At 42.3% G+C, this 21,801-nt stretch overlaps 1 protein-coding gene across 3 annotated transcripts; it reads left to right on the forward strand.

Annotated features, from left to right (window-relative positions):
• The first annotated feature begins 99 nt into the window (after positions 1-99).
• Ppp2r3c (protein phosphatase 2 regulatory subunit B''gamma) lies at positions 100-21,300 on the forward strand. Of its 3 annotated transcripts, XM_057782404.1 has the most exons (14): positions 384-622; positions 794-889; positions 3,777-3,904; positions 4,495-4,599; positions 5,329-5,441; positions 8,456-8,553; positions 10,026-10,096; positions 12,185-12,317; positions 13,149-13,204; positions 13,281-13,356; positions 14,133-14,269; positions 17,695-17,832; positions 18,305-18,364; positions 20,163-21,300. In XM_057782404.1, the coding sequence occupies exons 3-14, from the start codon at positions 3,812-3,814 to the stop codon at positions 20,349-20,351; spliced, it is 1,269 nt and encodes a 422-aa protein (XP_057638387.1). In that variant the 5' UTR covers positions 384-622; positions 794-889; positions 3,777-3,811; the 3' UTR covers positions 20,352-21,300. The 3 variants fall into 3 exon arrangements, with proteins under 3 accessions (XP_057638386.1, XP_057638387.1, XP_057638388.1); XM_057782403.1 differs by lacking the exons at positions 384-622; positions 794-889 and adding an exon at positions 100-302 and having other exon boundaries at positions 20,163-21,299; XM_057782405.1 differs by lacking the exon at positions 794-889.
• Positions 21,301-21,801: the final 501 nt, after the last annotated feature.

Raw genomic sequence — 21,801 nt, forward strand, 5'->3', positions numbered from 1 at the left:
ATGAAGGAGAATAATTTTTCATCTATTTCACGCCTGCTTTTCGTCCCTGCTAGCGTGATCGCCGGGTCCGGAACAGATACAGCATTCGAGCTTTTGCCTCTGGAGCTACGGCTTCCGCCCGTGTCCAAGATGGCTTCCCGGCGTCCTTCTTCCACCTGCTTTGGTGGCGTCTGACGTCGGAGCTGGTAGTGGGTGGAGCGGTTAACAACCGGCAAATGTAGGGTCCTCTGAGCGGGAGTCAGCCATGGACTGGAAAGACGTGCTCCGCCGGCGCTTAGCGTCGCCCAACACGGATTCAAAGCGTGAGTTCGGGAGGGACAGTCCGCCAGATAGCCCGCCCCAGGCCAAGAGGTGGCTGGTGGCGGGTGGCGGATGGGGCGGGGAGGAGGAAGGGCGAGTGACATTTTCCGCGTCCAGTAAACTTATCTGACAAAAAGAGTGAGTGCAGTGTGCTTTCAGCGGTCTGCGGAGGAGTGACCCAAACTTTCCTGGTAAATCGAAAAGCGCAACCGTGGCACCCGTTTTCCACGATCTTAGGCTTATGCGGAATAACTGAGAACCTTGGTGCCCTTCGATCTTACCAAGACCTATTTATCCTTCTAGCTTCCCCTCTCGAGCCCTGGTCAGTCTTGATTTACTGGCCCTCCTTGCCCCAGTTTCCCGAGTGCCAGCGCCTTTTAACTATCACTTTTCACATACCCCTCCATTTTAAATATCATTAATCCGTCTTCCATTGTTCATTCCCCGGCCTTTCACACTTGGCTTGCCCATCGGTCTGGTTAAATTCTTCCAGTTCCACACCGACACCCAGGCAGTTGAAACGGGCTAAAGGAAAACAGGACCTAGAGAGATGGCTCTGCCATCAAAGGCTAGACTGACAACCAAAATGGTGAGTTCTCACTTAGAATCCATGTCCGCTAAACTAAAGTATATTTTAGTCGCATCTGCAGGAAGAGCATTTGGTCTTCCACACTTAATTCCTCTCATCCTCCCAAATCTCCAGTCTGCCCTCCCCATTGCGCACTGTAGTTGGTGTACTTGTTTTCAAATAGTATCTCAAAGAGGAATTAGAGGCAGTTAAAGGAGAACCTCAACTCCTTCCAGTTACCATTTCTCTCAGATGCTAGGTATTAATCCTTATATCCAACCTTCGCCTTTAACTTGAATTGCTTTTAACTTGAATTGTCACCTTAAAATGAATTGTCACCAGGTAGTGGTGGCGCACGCCTTTAATTCAGGCTCTCGGGAGGCAGAGGCAGGTGGATCTCTGAGTTCAAGATTAACCTGGTCTACAGATAGACTTCCAGGACAGCTAAGGAGGGCTACACAGAAACCATGTCTTTAGAAGAGAATTATCTGTACCCCTCCTGGAGTCCCTCCAGTCCCTCCTTAGGTTACATCCCTTCTCATAGATCCACTGGCTTCCCTTCAGTTTGTTCCTCTCATACATTATCGGCTTTTCCTTTTCTCCGCCATCATTTCCCTTATCACTCACAAACATGTAATAGCCTGCGTGAATGTATGTATACCATGTTTGTGCAGTGTCCACTGAAGGAAAATGAGGACGTGACTTTTTCTAGGTATGATTGAGGAGATGGTCTTACTGTAGATATGAGGGAGAGTTCAGCCAGAGGCATCTGGAAGGCTCCAGACTGAGTGTGGCCAGCAGAATAGACCGGGCCATGAGAGGGGAGAGATGGAGAGAAGAGAGTTGGGGGCAGGCCGACCAAGAGTGCACATGGGAGCCAAGAGCAGAGCCACTGGAGCATCATAGCCAAAATGGATGAGTTCTATAGGATCGGAAGCTGGAGGAAAGGGAGCCCAGCCCCTCGACTGGAGACCTTTAGGTACTGGGTAATGCTGAGAGCGGTCCTGAATCAGCTTTGAAATGATAATAGGCACCTCAGTTAGCGGTTCGTTCCTAAGCTTATTTGAGACCAAACCCTGCAAAGGCCAGAAGAGAGTGTTGGATCCTCTGGAACAGGAGTTGTGGGCTGCCGTGTGGGTGCTGGGAAACAAACCCAAGCCCTCTACAAGAGCAGCAAACCTACAGAGCTTTACTACTCTTAATCCTACTGAGTCGTCTCTCCAGCTCCCCACTAATGTTTGCCACATTTCTCTTCACCTTTACTAGGGATGCTGCCACTGCGCCATGGGTGTGTTGCAAATTATCTGGATTGTCTGGACAGTATTAATAGCTCCTCCTTAAGGCTCTTGCCATCAGCGTAGGAGAGCCCATCCGTGCGGCAAATCTCCTTTGCCTACCAAGGATGTGTTCTTAAGGATAACCCATCACCTGTGTCATCAGGCTTTCTTAAATCATTTTCATAAGCAAATAAACATGCTGGTATTTTTCCCGGTTGAGAAACGTTCTCAGGCCAGGTACATTCCTGTAGACACCATCTCTCCAGAGCCAGAAGCAGGAAAACAAATGCAAGTTCAGTGCTAGGCTAGTCTATAAATAGTTCCAGGTTAGCCAGGAATACCAATCACACCTGTCTCAAAAAAAAGAAAAAGAAAAAATAAAAAACATAGCAACACTCTAAAACTTCATGGCTAAAACTGCTCTTGTCTATTATTTCTGCTTGTGAAGAATCCTTAGTGACCTTTATTTGTGAGATTTTGCAATTTTCTCCATAGTACCAAGCCATACTAAAGAAACCGTAGGCTTGGTTCAAGGTTAAAGGTTAACATGACAAGTACGAAAACTGCCCTGAAAAGTGAAGTGCTGAAGAATCAGTCCCTGGCGTCATCTCTGTAGAAAATGAAACACAAAAATGGTTTTGGGAAACTCAACGGCAGAATTGAAGAACCCGGTGTGCTGGAGTGCCCCCAGGCTCTGAGGGATCAGAGGGGATCTGGAAGTGTGTTAGAGCTTGTGCCTTCCAAGGGAGCTGGCAGAGAGCTGTGATCTAGCCATGGTCACTCTCCTCTGTAATCCCAGCTCCTGAGAGACCAAGACACAGGATTTATCACAAGCTTGAGGCCAGCCTGAGGGACAGAGTGAGACCCTGTTTAAAAACAATAAGCTTGGGAATCTGGAGGAGGAGCTCGGGGTAGAGTGCTTGCATAGTGTGCACACTTCCCCGGGATTGGAGCCTCAGTAAATACGGTCTCCACCGATGTTTACCCTAGATGAGGAAAATGGCTCTATGAGAAAGTTACCTGTCAACAGCAGGCAGGTTGAAGGACAATAGAGCACTGAGTTTTGAGCCTCTGACAGCTTTGTTCTTTGTTTTTTTCTGAAAGAGGAACCGTGGTCATGAGGCTGAAATTGTATGAGGTCTGGGGCTGTGCCTGTCTTGCTTCCTCTAGCCACAGTGTCCAGTACGGGACCTGTACAGTAGGTACCTAGGCGTTTCAGTTCCTGTTTCTGGCACAGAGAGTTGAAGCAGAGCTCTGTATCACTTCCTAAGCACTCCACCACTGACATGTCATCCTAGCCCTAGCGAACGCTTTTGGTAGGATGAATTGAAACACCTCACAGGTTTTTAAATGAGACCGTGACTTGAAGAGGCAAGCTTCAGTGCTAAATACAAGTACAGGGAACACACTGATTCTCAACGCACTGGACAGTTCAGTGCCTGAAGGGAGGCTAGGTCAGTGGAAGGCTGTATTTCAAGTTAGTATGTTCAGTGTCTAAGCACAGTTTTGAAGGCCTATTTGCCACTGCAGATATTTTAACTAGACTTTAATGTATAAGCTGTCCTGAGAAAAATAATATTTGTTGTTTGTGCTTTTCTTGCCTTAATTTTTCTTCCCTGTGTTGTTACTAGGGAAAAAAAGTGAACAAGAATTAAAAGATGAAGAAATGGATTTATTTACCAAATACTATTCCGAATGGAAAGGAGGTAGCAAAAACACAAACGAATTCTATAAGACCATTCCCCGGTTTTATTACAGGGTAAGTGATATCTAAGTGGTATTTCTGTATCTGTAAATGAAATGTAATTTCAAAAATGCAATCCAAAGCATATATTTTTGTAATAGGGTATTAAATTGAACATTTTTATATTTTATTACCCTTGATTTATCACTGTGTTAAAACACTTCGAAGCCACTAAGATCTTGGACCAATAAGTTGGTACAAGAAGGCAGTTATCGGGCTGGAGAGATGGCTCAGTGGTTAAGAGCATTGCCTGCTCTTCCAAAGGTCCTGAGTTCAATTCCCAGCAACCACATGGTGGCTCACAACCATCTGTAATAAGGTCTGGTGCCCTCTTCTGGCCTTCGGCACACACACAGATAGACCATTGTATACATAATAAATAATAAATAAATATTTTAAAAAAAAAAAAAAAAAAAAAAAAAAAAAAGAAGGCAGTTATCCCTTTTCTGAGTTTTAGGCTCTTCTAATTGTAATTATAGAGATGAGTAGTGAGTATGCTATTTGGTAATGTAGTCTCATCAGGCATGCTGACTTTTCCCAGATTGTGAAGCTAGTTCTACTTAATTTGATATTGACATAAGGTGACTTTTGGAATGTGTTTTTAGTTGCCAGCAGAAGACGAAGTCTTACTACAGAAATTAAGAGAGGAATCTAGAGCCGTATTTCTACAGAGGAAAAGCAGAGAACTCCTAGATAATGAAGAATTACAGGTACGAGTGAAGTCAAGTGGCTTTAGATGTTGCCCATTTCTTTCGTGCAGAAGTTTGCTATGTGTCTTTGAATTATCGCTCCAGAGTAGTTTTCTGAAGGAGTGTGTATGTGTGTGCATCAGAATCAGATGCTGAGCTTGCATGGCCTGGTTTCCAAGGACACTTTTCTTTTCTTTTCCTTTTTCTTTTTCTTTTTTGTTTTTTCGAGTCAGAGTTTCTCTGTAGCTTTGGTTCCTGTCCTGGAACTAGCTCTTGTAGACCAAGCTAGTCTCGAACTCACAGAGATCCGCCTGCCTCTGCCTCCTAGTGCTGGAATTAAAGGCAGGCGGATCTCTGTGAGTTCGCCCGGCAACGTTTTGTTTCTTAAATTCCCACATAATCCTAAGCAGTTATCAAGGTTTGGGAAACACTACAGTACTGTCCACTGCAGAAGTTCATATCCAGTCACCCTGCCATGGTGTGACTTTGGGCAATGGACTTGATAACTTCATGCTTCAGTTTTCATGTGTAAAGTAGAGATAGCTATCCATATTAGATAGTTATGAATTAAAGAAGCAATATACTTGACAGCTTAAAAAATTAGCAGGCACAATAAGTGCCAGTTATTTTTATTAGTAGTAGTCAAAATAATGGGGCATAAATTCATCTTAACTTTTTAGATAGAAATGCATTTACATTCTTAAATCTATTGTTAACTTATAACATCTTCATTTCCCTAATTTTCTTCAGAATTTATGGTTTTTGCTGGATAAACACCAGATACCACCTATGATTGGAGAGGAAGCAATGATCAATTATGAAAATTTTTTGAAGGTTGGTGAAAAGGCTGGACCAAAGTGCAAGTAAGAATAATATGATTTAAAGAGGAAAGTGTGTTTGGCATTTTTCTTGCCCGAGTGTCAATGGAGCTGAAGTCAATGGTGTGACATTTGACTCGCTATGTGAAGTGGCTGAAGTGTGATAAAATTATTTAGAGTCAAGGAAAAGTTGGAGGCTGGAGAGATGGCTTTGCCTGTCAGATTCCCAGCAGTCATGTAAAAGCGGGGTGCAGTAGCACTGTGTGCAGCTTCCAGTGTTGATAGAACAGAGGCTAGCAGATCCGGGAAGTTCACTGGCCAGCCTGCTAGTCAGATCAGTGAGCTCCAAGTCAGTGAGAGAATCTGTCTCAAAAATAGGGTGGAGAGCTTGAGGAAGACAGCTGCCATCCACCTCTTCTTCATGTACCACATGGCACCTGTGCTCACAGCCACACTATCATATACTGTGCCGTGCATATAAAATGTTGGTGTGGAGTGATTAAGAGAAATAATACAAAGCTCAGTGTGGTGATGCCTGTTGTCAGCCCAGCATGAGAGAGATTGAGGCAGGAAGATAATCACAAATTCAGGGCCAGCCTGGGCTCCATAGTGAGTTCCTGTCTCAGATGAAAGAGAAAAATAGGACACGCCTTAATCCCAGTACTCGGGAAACTAAAGCATTCAACTTAATGAAGTATAATAAAACTTATAGAAAGAAAAAAATGCCACTGAGTGTGGTGGCACACACCTTAATCCCAGACTCAGTGGGCAGAAGCAGGTGAATCTCTGTGACTTTGAAGCCACCCTACTCTACATAGCGAATTCCAGGCTACCCAGAGCTATATAGTGAGATCCTGTCACAAAAGAGGGAGCTAGAGGGAGGGAGGGATTGAAGGGTGCTGGGCGGGGGATACCAAGTTGGGCATGCACCTCTCATTCGGCACTCTAGAAACTGAGGCAGGAGGATTGTAAGTTCAAAGTTAGTTTGTGCTGTGCTGCATAGCAAAAAAGAAATAAGAATAAGCAAAGTAATGCCGCTTAATGATTCTATGTCTTCATTCCTTTTTTAATTAATTTGTTTATTTTACATGTGTTGATGTTTTGCTTGCATGTATGTCTGTGTGAGGGTGTTAGATCCACTGGAACTGGAGTTAGGGACAGTTGTAAGGTGCCATGTGGGGGCTGGGAATTGAACCCAGGTCCTCTGGAAGAGCAGCCAGTGCTCTTAACCTCTGAGCCATCTCTCCAGCCATCTTCATTCCTTTTTAACACAGCAAAGATGTACTTCTTCCTGCTTATAGTCTTTTAAATATAAATATACATCAGATTCACTTACTATAAAGCCAGTTTTAAGGGCACACAAAAGGTAAACCAAATGATAAATTAAACTCAGCCACCTAGAGCTGTTATAGGTAGAAGACAGAGTATGTGTCTGCACCAGATAACTGGCCCTGAGGTGGTGGCTTCACAGCCAGACTGTATAGTATATAAATGCCATGGTAGACATTTTGGGATATGTAGTGCTTAATGATAATTTATATATTTACATGCTCCTTACAGCAGTAACCCACATCCACTTAAGCACATAGTATTTTCAATTTGTGGTTATATGACCATGACATTCCTTTTGGACAAACTCTTTATAGTTTTTAAACTATTAATGCTATTCAGCATTTTGAAATATAAACTATTAAGATTATGGATAACCAGCCGGGCGGTGGTGGCGCACGCCTTTAATCCCAGCACTCGGGAGGCAGAGGCAGGCGGATCTCTGTGAGTTCGAGACCAGCCTGGTCTACAAGAGCTAGTTCCAGGACAGGCTCCAAAACCACAGAGAAACCCTGTCTCAAAAAAACAAAAAAAACAAACAAAAAAAAAAAGATTATGGATAACCTTTTAAATACTACATACATCATGACGAGTATATTAAATCGTTTACACTGTATCTAATGTCCTAGGAGAATTTACTACAAGATGCTTCGAGCAGACACCAGTAGGGCGTGCTCAGCGATTGACCCCATGGGTAGAATTACGGTCATGATTTTAGTGTAGACTAGAAATGTTACCTTTACAGAACATGGTGGTGCAACCACCTCAGGAGTACAGTGGTTCTTCTGCTGGCTGTTACAGGTGTCAGTGTGACCACTATGTAAACAAAGTCAGAGCCAGATCTCATCAGAAGTGCTGGTGGTGTGTGCAGGTGCCTTCAAAGATCCCCAAGAGAGCAGTGGAGGCTAAAGAAAAACCAAAAAAGATTCTGCTAAGAAAAATGCTCTTTTTGTTGTTGTTGATGGTTTGGCTTGGTTTGCTTTGATTTGAATCAAAGCCTATCCCAGGCTGACCTGAAACTCACGCTGTAGCCCAGGCTCATGTGTCGGCCTCTTGAGTGCTGGAAGTATAGCGCACACAATCAGCTACCCATTTTCTTCTCAACACACTTCTGATGCTGACAGTGTCTGTGTACTTCATATTAAAAGGGAACTCTTTTTGTTTTGTTTTTCTTTTCTTTTTTTCTCTTTCCATCAGGGTTTCTCTGTTTTTTGTTTTTTGTTTTGTTTTGTTTTGTTTTTGTTTTTTTTGTTTTTTGTTTTTTTTCGAGACAGAGTTTTTCTGTGGTTTTGGAGCCTGTCCTGGAACTAACTCTTGTAGACCAGGCTGGTCTCAAACTCACAGAGATCCGCCTGCCTCTGCCTCCCGAGTGCTGGGATTAAAGGCGTGCACCACAACCGCCTGGCTGTTAAAATGAACTCTTTAGCTGGGTATGGTGGCATGTGTCTTTCATCCCAACACTTGGAAGGCAGAGGCAAGCAAATCTCTGAGTTCAAGGCCAGCTAGGGATATACAGTGAGATTCTGTTTCAAAAACAACAACAACAAAATAGGAATTCTGGGAGAGGGGGTCTTTTCTCACTCATTTGACCAATCTCATATTCAACTGGAGTCTTTATTGTCTCTTAACTTTGATTTTTAATTGTATGAATTTATGTTGTTTGCTAATTCCTATAGATGCCATTTTTGTACTATGCTGGTAGACCATTTTAATTTTATTTCCTTTTTTAGGCAATTTTTTACTGCAAAAGTCTTTGCCAAGCTCCTTCATACAGACTCATATGGGAGAATTTCCATCATGCAGTTCTTTAACTATGTCATGCGAAAAGGTGATTCGTTGTGTGTGTGAGTTTGAACTTCTGTCTGGGAATCAAGTAAGTGTTGGTCTGTGCTTTTCTGTTACTTCTCCCATGGGACATGCTTTTTTCCTGTGCGGTTATGGTTCTGCTGTGCAACATACAGAGGTATGATTTTCTGTATTAAAATTGAGTTCATTATTGTAAACAAAAGCCTTGTGTACCCCAAGGACGGTGGCAAAGTAGAGATATCAAAAGCAGATACACTTTTTTTCTCGGTCACATGTACTCTCCCCAGAGGGCCTTTCCCAGTCAGCTCTGTCCTTTTGTCCTAATGTCCCCACTTTGTTGAAGTGGATGTCTAACGTTGGTGTGAAGGAACGATTTACACACGAGGTGGCAAGGTGTGATCCCGAGGGCTTCACACAGTGTTGCACAAGTCTGTTTTGTGGTTGGCGATAAAATACTGAGACTCCTTAAGCTTAAAGGGCTAGTTCCTGATCTGCTGAGATCGCTGCCATTTAAGTAAGACAGCTGTTTGCGGGCTGGAGAGATGGCCCAGTGCTTAGCAGCACTGACTGCTCTTCCAGAGGACCCGGGTTCAATTCCCAGCACCCACATGGTGCTCACAGCTCACAGCTGTCTGTAATTACAGTTCCAGGAGACCCGACACCCACGGCAAAACACCTGTACACATGAAAATAAAAATAAGAACAACAACAACAGAGCGCTGATTCATCAATCGGCACAGCTCCAATAGAGCGCTGATTTGTCAATCGGCATGCTGCTGTCAGACCGAGGGACAGCTCCAACAGAGCGCTGATTCATCAATTGGCATGCTGCTGTAAGACCGAGGGACAGCTCCCTCACAGCCTGCCTTAGTGACTTGTGTTTTTGCTTGAGAAATAAAATCACTTTCTTTTAAGAAACAGAACAAGAATTTTTTTTCAAAACAAAAATTTTAATGGATGATTTGAAATAATTTCAATTTATGAGTAATCACATTTCACTAATATATATGTCTGAAAGGATAATCTCAAACCCACAGCTGTAGTCTTGGTTTCAAGAAGCCGGTATTACAACATTCTGGAGTTGTTATGAATCTTCTAAGTACCATATGACCTGTGGAATCTTACTGTGTACATTGTTAATTAATAGATTTGGCCACAGTGATTAACCTCAGGAGGATGCAGGCTTCCCTGAAGACACAATGTTGTGCTAGCTCTCCCTGCTGAGTGGAACACCGGGTTTAATATGTGAAAACAATATCCCCAAGGGCCTCAGTTCACTGTAGTAACCATGGCAGAATTGTTGAACTTTGCCATTTCATGGCTTTTTTCTTTTGGTTTAAATGGCTTAGGGTTCTGGTTACTTAATGTCGTGAGAACGGCTCTCTGGGGCTCTGGAGCTGGCCTGCACTTTTAGTCTGCTGTCTTACCCTCATTTCCATGTGTGGTAAAGAGCAGATCTTAGTATTTACATGTAACTTTCTTGTTTATTGTCAGTTTGGCTGCATCAGACAAGAATAGGACTCAGTTTGTATGATGTTGCTGGGCAAGGATACCTTCGGGAGTCAGTGAGTATTGATCTAAATTTACTAAATGTGATAGACACTAAAATATTAACATTAGTCATCACTGAGTGAGTTGTGCTTGTAGCTAAATCTTAGACTGCTTGATTTTGTCTTCGTAGCCTCGGTTCTCCTGATTTTACCTGTGTAAACATGCTCATTTTGTGTGTATTGACCACATAAATTCATCTGTAGGTGCTTTTCTTCTAGCCTTTTAAAAAAAACTTTTGAAGCTAGGCGGTGGTGGCACACACCTTTAATCCTAGTACTGGGGGGGGGGGCAGAGGCAGGCCACCTGATCTATAAGATCTAGTTCCAGGACAGCCATGGCTGGACACAGAAAAACTCTGTCTCAAAAAACCAAACCAAACCAAACCAAAACGCTTTTGTTCTTTTTAAAAGGAAAATGCAACTGAGCATCATAGCATGCTTCTAGTTCAAGCACTGTAGAGGCTGAGGCAGGAGGATGATTGGGAGTTCAGGGGTAGCTGAAGCTCCAAACATTATCAGTAAATTATAGAACACATCTAAACAGGTTTTAAATGATGGGTGAGAGTGGGGTGTGGCGCCACAAACCTGGAGTCCTAGCTTAGGAGGCCAAGATACAAGAGTCACTGCCAAGCTGGTTAGGACTATGTGTAGGGCCCAGGTCTACCCGTGTTCTTGGGGTTCATCTTGAGGACAGTTTCTGGTCAGCCAGCTAAAACATTCTGTTCCTGTGCTCCCTCTGCCCCGCCGGGTGATGAGCTGTAGGGCATTGTTTACTCCATCTTTGGCGTGGTAATTTCCCACGTGCCTGGGCGGAAATCCTTGTGCAACAGCTAGGTATATAAGGATTTCCCCAAAGTTGAATAAACGGCATTCGGCTGATCGCCTTTCGAATGACCCAGGTCTCTTTGTGTGTTCTTTCAATCTACAGGCCCTTGCCCGACTCGCGTACGGTACAGTGGTGCACGAACTGTACCGAGGGGGTAACACAGAATTGGATGTTACAACTATGTAGTGAGACCTTGTCTCTGAAATCCAAAAGAAAGAAAGAACAAAAGAGAGAGAGAGAACAATTACTGAAGAAAAAAGATTTGGATTTTTGTTTTCCCACCTTCTCAGTGTGTGTGAACAGTGCATGTTGGCATATGTTTATATGGACATGGAGGCCTGAGGTGATGTCTGGCCTGTGGACAGATAGACATGGAGGCCTGAGGTCATGTTTGGCATGTGGTCAGACAGTCCTGCCTTCTCAGTATGTGTGAGCTGTGCATGTTGGTGGCTGTCTATCGTCGTGGTGTGAGGGCAAACGATAGTGGCCGAGATGAATGGTGACTGTAGAAAAGCGAGACGAAGCTGGGTGTGACAGCTCACGCTTGTTAGGCTCAGGACTTATGAGGCTGACACAGGAGGTTACTCACAAGTTTGAGACCAGCCTGAGATACTGAGATCTTACCTCACCTTTGTCACCCTAAAACTAACCCCCAAGAGCTAAAAGTAGATCCATTCAGTACACATTTTGGACCTCCAACCTCCCTTCACCTCTACCACCCCACTCAAAAAAAAAAAGCAGAGCGAGAGAAAGAAATTGCACTCCCTGCTGCTAGACTGGGTGTGGGGGAGGGAACGGGACACTGGCAGAGGAAATGCGGAAACCAGGTTGGGAGAAAGCAGAACTGTGAAGAGCTCACTTTAGACACCAGGCTTGAGGTGCCTGCTCTCTTATGAGCTTAGATGTCTCTGATCTACCAGGCATATTAGGCTTAGAATGATTAGAGCAAAAGACAAAGTTGTTAAAATGAATATAAAATGCCGCAGGAGACTTGTATTTGTTCACTTGGATTTAGTGAGACAAAGTCCTTGTAGCCAGGCTGGCCTGGAACGTCCAGTGCTCCTGCTGCCTCTGCCTTCCAAACAGTAGGACTGTGGGTGTGTGCCAAAGAGTCTTCAGTAGTGTCCTCATGCCGTTTCTTTTGCTGTGGTAAAATGTTCCAATCAAAGCAATCTTAAGGGAGAAAGTGTTTATTTGGCTTACACTTCCAGCTTCTAGTCTGCCATAGTGAGGAAGTCAAGGCAAGATACTTAACCAGCATTTTGTTTTGTTTCCAGGACTTAGAAAACTACATACTGGAACTTATTCCTACTTTGCCACAATTAGATGGGCTAGAAAAATCCTTTTACTCCTTTTATGTCTGTACAGCAGTTAGGAAGTTCTTCTTCTTTTTGGACCCTCTAAGAACAGGTAAAAAAAAAATGTAATTTAAATATTGGAATGTTTTTTATTGCATACTGTCTCAGTATGGGAGAAGTTTATCATTTCCCTTTGTTTTCTAATGTCAGCAACGTAATCTGGCAAATTTCAGAAGAATGTACAAGTGTACAAGACAGCCACAATGCTTTGCTCTCTATGTAGATCTTCCAGAATATCCTTGCGCTGATTGTATCCAGCTGTGCGATGGTTGGATGTCACCTACTGCCTCTGCCTGCCGAGTGGTCGGGATTATAGGAGTGTGTCACCACACCTGACAAAGGGAAAGCTGGGAAGAGAGACTTGGTGATATTGGTGGCAGAGGTGCTTGCTAGAAATGATCTAGAAGTAGGACCCTTAGCTTTCAACTGCAGAGCTGTGGTCTCCAGCCTTACCAATATTGCCCCTATTCCCAAAATATAACATATACTTTTGCAAATTCTGATAGCATACTTTTAGTGGGAATTTACTGCTAACTTTCTTCTAGCTGGAGGCAGGAGGCCAGCGTGGTGTGCAGAACAAGTTCCAGGACAGCCATGGCTACACAAAGAAACCCTGTCTCAAAAACTAAAATAAAAAACAAAATAAATATATAGAGGTTTTGTGGGTTACCAGGGTTTTCTTTTTATGTTTTTGTTGTTTGGAATGTTTTTACTTTGCTTTGCTTTTGTGTGTATGTTTTTTTCAATGTTTCAATTTTGTAACAAAATAATAAGGAACCTAAGAGCTAGATGTTTATCATTGACTACATGATTGTCTTTGTAAAATAACACCTTTAAAAATAACTTCTCAAAATAAAATTGTTGTTTTCTTATATTTTTAAAGGGAAGATCAAAATTCAAGATATTTTAGCATGCAGCTTCCTAGATGATTTACTGGAGGTAAGTATTTATTAAACTATTTAATTTTGTCACACAGTAATTGCTATTTTGTAATCATATTTCTGTGTTTCTTTAGCTAAGGGATGAGGAATTGTCCAAAGAGTGTCAAGAAACAAATTGGTTTTCTGCTCCTTCTGCCCTGAGGGTCTATGGTAGGATCCCATTACTAAAGTTCATTACCCATTTCTCATGGTGTCCAGAGGCCTGCTTTATACACAGGCTATTTAACTTAAGCCCAGAGTATTCTCCCCACTTCAGGGTTGGTACTCTAGGTTACCAAGATGTACTTCTTACTTTACTAATGTTTGAACTTTTGGAATTCTCCCATAGTTGGTATGGTTTGTTTTCAGTAGAACAATAGAATTTATTTTCATTGGCTCAGAACAATAGCTGTTGTTTTATCTGTGATAAAATGCTGTGTCAGGATGCACAAAGGGGGTATTTGGGAGCGATTGGATTTATTGAACTTCATTAGTGTTCTACAGCATCATTTTGGATGGTCTCCTGACTCACTTAGGATCTATTACCTCTGACTTAGGATCCATTATCTCTGACTTAAGCTGAAAGTGGTGTGTGTGTGTGTGTGTGTGTGTGTGTTTGCACACATGCGCGCCTCACCAAGTTTAGAAACCTATGAATGTTCTAACTAACTGTACAAACTATAAACAAAAATGTAAGTGAAATAGTCAAAGAGTAGAGACTGTATAATGGGCTTTTCTGTGTGGGTTTAGCTGGGTAGTTGCTCTAATCAAGGTCTGAAGGCTACCAACTATTACCTCTAAGCCACTACCTTTTCCACTAGTGTATTTAGTTCCATCTCAGAGTCAGACTATTAGGTAATAAAATAACATTTCTGTTCATGTCCAGCCTTGGTCATTAATTAAAAAATATTTTGGTCCTGAGCCTGTTCCTATCACCTTTTTCCAAGGTCAGTACTTGAATCTTGATAAGGATCACAATGGCATGCTCAGTAAAGAAGAACTCTCCCGTTATGGAACAGCAACCATGACCAATGTCTTCTTAGACCGTGTTTTCCAGGAGTGTCTCACCTACGACGGAGAAATGGTATTGAAATCTGCTGTTTAACTTCAAAAATATAGGCTCCTACAGTTTTAATGGGCTATTTTCTTGATGTAAATCAATAGTTTTTTATTTGCCTGTCTCAGGTAGACCACACTGGCACTGAACTTGATTTGTAGCAAGAATGATCTTGAACTCTTGGTCCTCCCGTCTTGCGGTCCCAAGTGGCAGGACTATAGGAACGTGCCGGCAGGGCTGTAGGAACGTGCCGGCAGGGCTGTAGGAACGTGCCGGCAGGGCTGTAGGAACGTGCCGGCAGGGCTGTAGGAACGTGCCGGCAGGGCTGTAGGAACGTGCCGGCAGGGCTGTAGGAACGTGCCGACATGCCTTGCCTCCTTCAGCTCTATTACTATCAGTGTGCAACCGGCTCTTAAAATTACTATCGGTGATTAATAACAGAATCTTAAAATGTCAGTGGAATTACTCGTCATTCTGAGTCTGTTCTTAAGGAAATTCAGTTAAAAGTACTTCCAGGCTTAGAACACATAGAAAAATTAAATATTTTCCTCATTTCATGGTCCGTATACCTAAGGTATAGAAGTGTGAACTAGTAAAGAGAAAAATTTGAACATTCAGTAAAACATTTTTCCCCCAGACAGGGTTTCTCTGTGAAACCCTTGGCTGGCCTTGAACTCACAGATCCACCTGCCTCTGCCTCTGCCTCTGCCTCTGAGTTCTGCCTCTGAGTTCTGAGATTGAAGACTCAGACCACCACACCAAGCTTTGATAAGAAATATCCTAAAGAGCACTTTTAAAAATCAGTATTCTTACTATTAAAAACATGTGGAAGCCAACCATGGTGGTATAAGCCTGTAATTCCAACACTTGGAAGATAGAGGCAGAAGGATCAAGAGTTTAAGATCAGCCTGAGCTATACAAAATCCTGTTTTAAAAAACAAATAACAAAAGGCCAGAAAATAAAAATGTCAGAGGGACTAGGAAAGGTGATGCACACCGGTAACCCCAGAACTCAGTGAAATGAGGCAGGAGGATTTTGTTTAAAGTCAGCATGGATTAGAGTATAGAGCATCCATCGGTTCTCAACCTGTGGGTCATGACCCTTAGAGACCACCCAGAAACACAAATATTTACATTATGATTCATACAGTAGCAAAATTATAGTTATGAACTAGCAACGAAAATAATTTTATGGTTGGGGTCACCACAACATGAGGAGCTGTATTAAAGGGTCACAGCTTTAGGAATGTTGAGAACCACTGGTGTAGAACATCTCAAAACAAATAGAGAAAGACAGTAAGGACTTAATTTTCCAATCCAAAGCTGCTAAAGAAATAATGGTAGAAGCCGGGTGGTGGTGGCGCACGCCTTTAATCCCAGCACTCGGGAGGCAGAGGCAGGCGGATCTCTGTGAGTTCAAGACCATCCTGGTCTACAGAGCTAGTTCCAGGACAGGCTCCAAAGCCACAGAGAAACCCTGTCTTGAAAAAAAAAAAAAAAAAACCAAAAAAAAAAAAAAAAAGAAATAATGGTAGAGATGAAAGTGTGTTCTTACACTGTAGTATGCCAGTTGAGGCAAGCAGGCTGATAGGCAGCACTACTCTTCAACAGCAAAAGAAAACTGACTCCACAGTTTAGCATAAACTGATACCTTCTGGTGAATAAGAGTCAGAGGGCAGATGGAGTGAGGCTGTAATGAAGCTCCTCCTTAACTCACTTTTGCTTTTTGTTTTCTGAGACAGGGTTTTTCTGTAGTCCTTGCTATCCTGGAACTTGCTCTGTATACCAGGCTGACGACCAGCCTAGTCTACAAGAGCTGGTTCCAGAACAGCTCCAAAGCTACAGAGAAACTGTCTCAAAAAAAAAAAAAAAACCAAAAAAAAAAAAAAATTCATAGATCCGCCTGTCTCTGCCTCCTGAGTGCTGGACTTTAAAGGCGTGCGCCACCACTGCCTGGTACAAACAACATTTTTAATCATATTCTATAACATCTTTTCCAAGTGAGTGTTCTATCATATTAGACAAGTATTCTGCCAGGCGTGGTGGCTCACATCAGTAACCACAGCACTCAGGAGGCTGAGACATAAACTCCTTGAGTTTGAAGCCAGCCTGAGCCACGTAGTGAATTCCAGGACAGCCTGGGGTGAGTGAGACTGTTTCAACAAGCAAAGTGAATAAAAACTGCGAACAGGGCTGGAGAGATGGCTCAGCCGTTAAGAGCATTGCCTTCTCTTCCAAAGGTCCTGAGTTCAATTCTCAGCAACCACATGGTGGCTCACAACCATCTGTAATGAGGTCTGGTGCCCTCTTCTGGACTTCAGGCATACACACAGAAAGAATATTGTATACATAACAAATAAATAAATATTTTAAAAAAAAACTGCAAACAAAGAACTTCATCTGCACCCTTTCAAGATGAAGTCATTCTGTTCTGTTCATGTCTTTAGCTTCCATTCATATTTTTAAATTTTTTTTCTGTTTGTATATGTGCAAGTTTACAGGTCTGCAACTTCAGGTATCATCCTTAGGAATGCCGACACAGGATCTCTGGTTGGCCTGGAGGTACTAATTACGTTAGACTAGCTGGCCGCCACACCCTTGGGATGCTGGTCTTCCCTTAGCTACCATCCCAGGCATCACTTGGGGTCCTCATGCTTGTGAGGCTAGCACGTTACCACTGAGCCAACCTCACTCCATTGGAAACCATCGGATTCCTTTTTCTTTTGTTTTGGAGAAACCTGCAGGCCCATGCTGGCTTCGGCACAGATCCTCCTCTTCAGCTTTCAGGGTTCTGGGCTACGGGCATGCCACCAAGCTCAGACCTGCTGTAGACTAGTTCCAGAATCCATTTCGGGTATCAGCATCCATAGGCACTACACGTACTAGTTTCGGTGAACTGCATCATCTCTAGGTCACCTGTAATTCCTCACACGGTATAAACGCTATGCAGCTGTGCTGTGTTGTTTGAGTACTAATGGGAGGAAAAATCTATGTTAGGTGCAAATCAAAATTTTTACCCAAATATTTTCAGCCCACGGGTGACTGAATCCATAGAAATGGAACTCACAGACATGGATGAGTGGGTTTTGAATAGTTATTTAAATAGACTGGTGTTCATTCTAGAGAAAATAAATTCTTCAAAGAAACTGCACTGAAATGAAGACATAAATTTAATGGCAGCATAAAATAACTTAATCATTGTCTTGACAATTTTATAGTATGGAAGAAAATTATAGTTTAAGCAAATCTCGCAAAGAAAATGAGCTGGTTCTCAGAACTGTCCTAGATTAGCGCCTCTGTGGAATTCCTAGAAACCAATGCTAAATGCACAAGTGGATTTATTTCCTATTTTAAAAAAGTTAAATTTGCCATCTGTGATTACAAACTACTTCACCTTGGCAGATACTCATCTAAGATTCCACCGCAGACTCTTAATGTTTCCTCTTCTGTAGGACTACAAGACCTACCTGGATTTTGTTCTTGCCTTGGAAAACAGAAAGGAGCCTGCAGCTCTGCAGTACATGTTCAAACTGCTGGATATCGAGAACAAGGGCTATCTGAACGTCTTTTCCCTGAATTACTTCTTTAGGGTGAGTATGGTGGGTAAAGGAGTTTTGTTACCCTGAGATACAGTAAACTATCTGGTTTAAGTTACTTATTGGCAGTTTTACCAAATTTGATTTTAAATTGAAAAGGATTACTATAACAGATTTACTTATTTATATTTTTAGGAAATATATAATGGGAAAGTAAAGCTGACTTTGTTACACATCTTTTCCAGTATTCTCTTCTGGAAACAAACATGAGGGGCTCAGCCAGCTTTTGGAAATAGCAACAGCAGCCTGCAGCCTTAACCCTCCTCCTGAGCCCAGGTTCCCAGTAGCTGCAGTGTAAGCGTAGGAAGGCCTGTGATTATGTTCCTCCAGTTGTACACTGGAGTGCAGTGCTTGGGGAGATGGTGAAGCTCAGCTTACAGTGTGGAATTGGACAGGAACTGGGTCGAGAAGGGGTTGGGAATCAGGGACTTAATTTTTTATTTAGATTTATTTCCATTAAATACAGGCCATACAAGAACTAATGAAAATCCATGGACAGGATCCTGTTTCATTTCAAGATGTCAAGGTTAGTCTTTTACGTACTTAACATAACAACAGATAATATAACCATGATAATAATAATGTTATATCCAATTTTATATGAAAGTAATTTGTGAACTATGAAACACTATTCCAAATCAGATTTTTGCTGTTACTTGTTCAGAACTGATTCTTGAGTCATCAGAAATGGAGACAAATTTGGATTTACTGATTGATATAGTTGATGGTTTCACTATCATTTTGTGTTCTCATGGAAATACTCATTTTATTTGAAGTGTCAGTTAGCTTGCATCCTTTAGCAGTCCTTTTCATTATAAACTAAACATTCAACTGAAGGACTGTTGAGGTTCAAGCCTTTTAGTATGCTGTCTCAAAGAGCCCGCAAGCTTTGATCTATTATATTTAAAGAAACATCCATTTTTCAGTATGAAAACTATCATTCCTCGGGGCTGGAAAGATAGCAAAGCGGGTGAAAGCACCGGAGACCTGCGTTCTACTCCCAGCACTTGGGCAGGGCGCTGCTGGGCAGCTCTCAGCCACCTGTAACTCAGCTCAGGGACCCAATGCCCTCCTGAGCTCTGCAGGTTCTGGCACACATGTAGCATTCACACACACAAATCTATAAATACAGATCTAGAAACCATCATTATTTGAAACACATGATGCTACTTGGCATTTAGTCGGCAGCTTCACCAGTTAGGAAGAAACATCCAGTGGATCTTTTTGGTTTTAGTTGAGTATCATAATAAAATACCCCGACCAATTTTAACCAGGAATAAGCCTGAAGCACTTTTCTGAAACAACGCAAATGAAGGAAATTACAAACTTTGTAACGTGAGTTTAAGAACCAGCAACCTAATCGTCAACCAATCTGGGAAAAATGCAGTTTAAAAGTTATATTTTATGAACCTGAGTAACTCTATAAATTTGTTAAAAATGTAACTGCTTGTAATGCTAGCTACTAAATAATCTTTGAGTAATTTTACCAACAGGATTAGAAAATGCTGGGCCGTAGTGGTACACTCCTTTAATCCCAGCACTTGGGAGGCAGAGGCAGATCTCTGTGAGTTTGAGGTCAGCCTGGTCTATAAAACAAATTCCAGAACCCACGGGTGTTAACACAGAGAAACCTTGTTTGGACAAATAGGGAAAAAAAATTAGAAAACACACATTACTGCCTTGAATATTTATCCTGTACACTTCATAACACAGAAGAGGTTCTTTCATGAGTTTGAGTTCTAGTTGAGTCTTGGCACAGCTTTGTTATTCTGCGTGACTAATTCTTTAATGTGGAGTTCTGCCCCTCCCATAGTGGGCTTGGAGTAAAAGGTGCTGTTATTATGGGAAATGAAGTCTTCTCACTATCTCTGAACCACTTGGATTTTTAATATTTAGCTGAGCTCTTAAGAGGTGTGACTCTGTGTGGCTTTGTGGCAGAGTGCTTGCCTGACTAGAGACGGCTTGGATTTGATTCCCAGCACTGGGGATGAAGAAGGTTATGCCCAGACTTTCCCCAACATTAGAAGGCAATAAAAAGTGTAACAGTTGCAGCCAAAGAATCCTGCATTGGACAGCTCTGCCAGTAATTAGCTATGAGCTTGGATTAAACTCTGAGCCTGTTTTCTTCATCTGTAAATGAGAGAGGATTATCAGACAGCTAAGGAATCGCCCAAGAAAGGTGTGGCTAAGGAGATATATATCAAGTGGAAAAGAAAAAACCAGAATGAAATTGGATAGTAGCTGAGATGTCCACCCTGAATCTGCCATCGCTGTGTGACAGAAGTCACTTCAACCAGCTTGCATTATTATCTTTTCTCCTACAGGATGAAATCTTTGACATGGTAAAACCAAAGGATCCTTTGAAAATCTCGCTTCAAGATCTAATCAACAGTAATCAAGGAGACACAGTCACCACCATCTTAATCGATCTGAATGGCTTCTGGACTTATGAGAACAGAGAAGCCCTTGTTGCTAATGACAATGAGAACTCTGCAGACCTCGATGACACATGACCTCTGAAAGACCACACTGCCTTCATAAAGACGCCTGAAGGCTGCATGCAGACCCTCTGAGGCAGAATCCTTAGAAACATTCTAAATAAAACTCATCACATGCCTGTAAACACAGCAAATGTTGCTTACTAGAGTTTTGGCTGCAACGGAACAATTTCAAAGTACTAGGACCGACTACTAGTTTTAGTTTTTAATGAAGTGATAAGTTCCGGTTCCATTGAGCTCAGACATAAAGATTTGCTGTAGGTAGGTACTGAGTTTAAGGACAATTTCTGGTATTGATATAGGATTACAATATTTGCTCTTCGTGAATATCAAGGACTTTTCAATCAGAATAGCGTACTACATTTCTGGATTCAAAAGCTTTAAATGTGACTTTTGGCGGGGGGGCACATGGTCTCACTATGTAGCTCTGACTGGCCTGGAATTTGCTATGTGGACTAGGTTGGCTTCATAAACAACCATCACCTCTTCCTCCCAAGTGCTGAGTTTAAAAATGAGTGCCACCATCCTTATTTTGCTTTTTTCTTTTTAAGACTTCATTTATTTACTGTGTGTGAACACCAGAGCACACATGCTGGAGCTCCAATTCAGGTTGCCAGGCTCACCAGCAAGCACTGTACCCACGAATCATCTTCCTGCCCAACTTCATTTTTGTTAAGATGCTGTTTCAAGCCAGACAGTGGTGGTGCATGCCTTTAATCCCAGCACTTGGGAGGTAGAGGCAGGTGGATCTCTATGAGTTCGAGGCCAGTATGGTCTACTAGAGCTAGTTCCAGGACAAGCGCCAAAGCTACAGAGAAACCCTGTCTCAAAAACCCAAGGGGAAAAAAAAAAGTATTCAAGCAAATGTTTTGTTTTCATTAAAAATACAAGTATGAAAGTTTGTTTATTTTATTAACCATTATCAAGTTACATTTACAAAACTGTACCTTTTGTTAAAAGGTTTTTGTTAGGGAATTTACTAATTCATCATATTAACTCATGTTTTATGGGGTTTTTGGTTGTTATTTGTTGGTGAAATAGAAGGATCTCAGTCTGTAGTCTAGGCCAGTCTCCAGCTCATGATCCTACCTCAGCCTCCCGAGTGCTGGGAGTGCAGACAGCCTCCACACCTGACTTCAGTTTTTATAGAAAGAGAGCTCAGAGGAAAGTAGAATGTCATGGACTATGATCCAGAGGGAAAAACAATTTTACAAAGGACTGGAAAGTAGGAAAAGGTAAGAGGCTTAAAATAAAACCAACCATTTAACCCATTTGTAATAAATTTTATAGTTTGCATAAACCAAAGTATAAAAACGTAAGGCACAGTGAATAACTCCAAACATCACAAACCAGCTACTGCCCAACAGGCAGCAAAAGTAAACTGAGGAACCCGGAGCCTTGGCAGGTCGGCCGGCCTCCTGTAATCACTAGCTGTGTGTAAACTGAGAACTAGCGCTTCAGGAGA

This window comes from Chionomys nivalis, chromosome 10 (assembly GCF_950005125.1).
Source record: "Chionomys nivalis chromosome 10, mChiNiv1.1, whole genome shotgun sequence".
NCBI lineage: Eukaryota > Metazoa > Chordata > Mammalia > Rodentia > Cricetidae > Chionomys > Chionomys nivalis.

Coding starts and splice junctions, on each gene's coding strand:
- Ppp2r3c (XM_057782403.1), top strand. CDS start 245: ATGGACTGGAAAGACGTGCTCCGCCGGCGCTTAGCGTCGCCCAACACG. Junction 13,205..13,280: donor TCCTAGATGATTTACTGGAG/GTAAGTATTTAT, acceptor GTGTTTCTTTAG/CTAAGGGATGAGGAATTGTC. Junction 13,357..14,132: donor TTCTGCCCTGAGGGTCTATG/GTAGGATCCCAT, acceptor CCTTTTTCCAAG/GTCAGTACTTGAATCTTGAT.